Source organism: Haplochromis burtoni, unplaced genomic scaffold, assembly GCF_018398535.1.
Source record: "Haplochromis burtoni strain Fernald_Lab_line unplaced genomic scaffold, NCSU_Asbu1 Contig_8, whole genome shotgun sequence".
NCBI lineage: Eukaryota > Metazoa > Chordata > Actinopteri > Cichliformes > Cichlidae > Haplochromis > Haplochromis burtoni.
Window position 1 is genome coordinate 4,768,031 of NW_024582369.1, and position 2,065 is coordinate 4,770,095.

At 38.6% G+C, this 2,065-nt stretch overlaps 1 protein-coding gene across 1 annotated transcript in view; it reads left to right on the top strand.

Moving 5' to 3' along the window:
* Positions 1–92: 92 nt before the first annotated feature.
* Positions 93–2,065, top strand: part of LOC102297337 (G-protein coupled receptor family C group 6 member A) — a 9,641-nt gene continuing 7,668 nt past the window's right edge. Inside the window, exons 1-4 of the mRNA XM_005914603.2 lie at positions 93–353; positions 440–606; positions 869–978; positions 1,296–2,045. Coding sequence (XP_005914665.2) covers positions 160–353; positions 440–606; positions 869–978; positions 1,296–2,045 — 1,221 coding nt within the window. The 5' untranslated portion in view covers positions 93–159. The remainder of the gene's footprint in view (positions 354–439; positions 607–868; positions 979–1,295; positions 2,046–2,065) is intronic.

Below are 2,065 nucleotides of genomic sequence, written 5' to 3' on the forward strand. Positions count from 1 at the left end.
CCCCCCAAAAAAAAAAAAAAAAGATAAGATAAGCAGTATTTCAAGTTAAAGAGGTTTATCCACAGCTCTGTCTTCTGCAAACACACTGAAGGGATACACACAAGTGATTTTTCAGAGCACGTTTTCGGAGATTATTCGAAGAAGATTTCTACTAACAAGATGGACAGCTGGAGGAAGATGAAACATTCTTTCAGCTTCTGCATCTTTTTTGTAGTTTTATCACACCATGGTACCAAATCCTTCGAACAGGCCACAGCAGAAGGCGACATCATTATTGGAGGATTGTTTCCGATTCACGAAAGCGTTAATGTCACTGTGAATTATGATGGCAGTGAAAACCAGATATGTGACAGGTGCTGTTACTCTTTAGCAATGAGTGTCAAAGTGTGTATTAAAGTAGGGTATATTTGTATATAACATATCTGATTGTGTCATGCAGGTTTAGCATGGCTAACCTGGTCCAGTCTCTGATAATGGTGCAGGCGCTGGAGGAGATAAATCAGAAGCAAGAGTTGGGGAACCTCACCTTGGGATATCTTATACTTGACTCCTGTGGTGACGTTACTACCTCCCTGAGAAAAATCCCGTCCTTTATGAGGGGAAACTGTGAGTACTCTGAGGGGGAAAAAAGTGAAAAATATGAGAATTTTCTGGCTAGTCGGTTTGATTAATTCCTTTGTCTTAATTGTAGTTTCGTAAAAGTAATATTATGTACATGCTGAAAAGCTACACTTAGTCAAATTTACACCTAAATAAAGATTTTTGCCCACAGTTTAGGTAAATGTAAATGTAACTGTTTGTAATCCTACTGTCTTAATATAAGTTAATGTAAATGCCAGTAATTGTGTCACTGAATACATTTTTGCAGGTAACACTAGTGCACAGCAGTCTTCCCCTGTCCTTGCTGTCATTGGTGGTTACTACTCAGAGATAGCCATAGCAGTTACAAGGCTACTCAACCTGGAATATATACCTGAGGTATGACTGACTATTTGGGTCTATTATGATTATGATGATGATGATGATGATGATGATTAGTAGTAGTAGTTATCACTGAATGTAAAGTCTATTAATCAAACAGCAGCAGCTATTATTCAGAGAATGGATGAAATGACCTGATATACCTTTCCATTCTGTACTCAGCTAACAAGCTGTGATAATACAGTGCTTAATTTTTTCAAACTTGTTGTAAAACATAACCATAAATATCCTTGCACTGTAAAAGAATGAATGCAGGCAGAATATGAAAAGCATGTTTCACTTGTCCAAACAATGTTTTGTGATTATTTCCACAGATAAGTTATGGTGCAACCTCTGGCCTTCTAAGTGATAAAACCCGTTTTCCAAGCTTTATGAGGACTGTACCACAAGATAATCACCAAGCTCGTGCCATCTCCGAGATTCTTGATAATAATGGATGGACTTGGGTTGGTGTGCTGACAACCGATGGTGAATATGCTCGCTATATAACTGAGCGGCTCTGGTACTATACAAACCAAAAAGGCATCTGCTTCGCCTTCACCTCTGTTCTTCCAGATAATTTAAATGATTATTTGCTGGGAAAGAGCATTGAGTCTACAGTCAAAACCATCATAGATAATGAAAACGTCAGTGTCATTGTGTCCTTCGCGAAACCTGACCATATGATGTATATTTTTCAAAAACTTCTCAATGATCCTCAAGGAACAAGGAGAATTTGGTTGGCCAGTGATATTTGGTCACAATCACCTGAAATACTGAATACAAAAAAACATACTTTGAGTGACATAGGAACAATCATTGGGATCACTTTTAAATCTGGAAACACAACCAAGTTGAAGCGATATCTCGATGACCTTGATGAAAATCCAAGCCACCACAACAACAACCCATTCTTGTCTACATTTTTAAAGCAGCATGGGTCGACTTCATCAGAGAAGTTAAAGACTATGATATATCCATCTGCTGTGTTCAGTATAGAACTGGCGGTTAAAGCAATAGCTCAGGCTGTTGAAGACCTCTGCACTGACAGAGACTGCAAGACAAAACGCCCATCCCCATTGGAGGTAAATGCACACACACACAC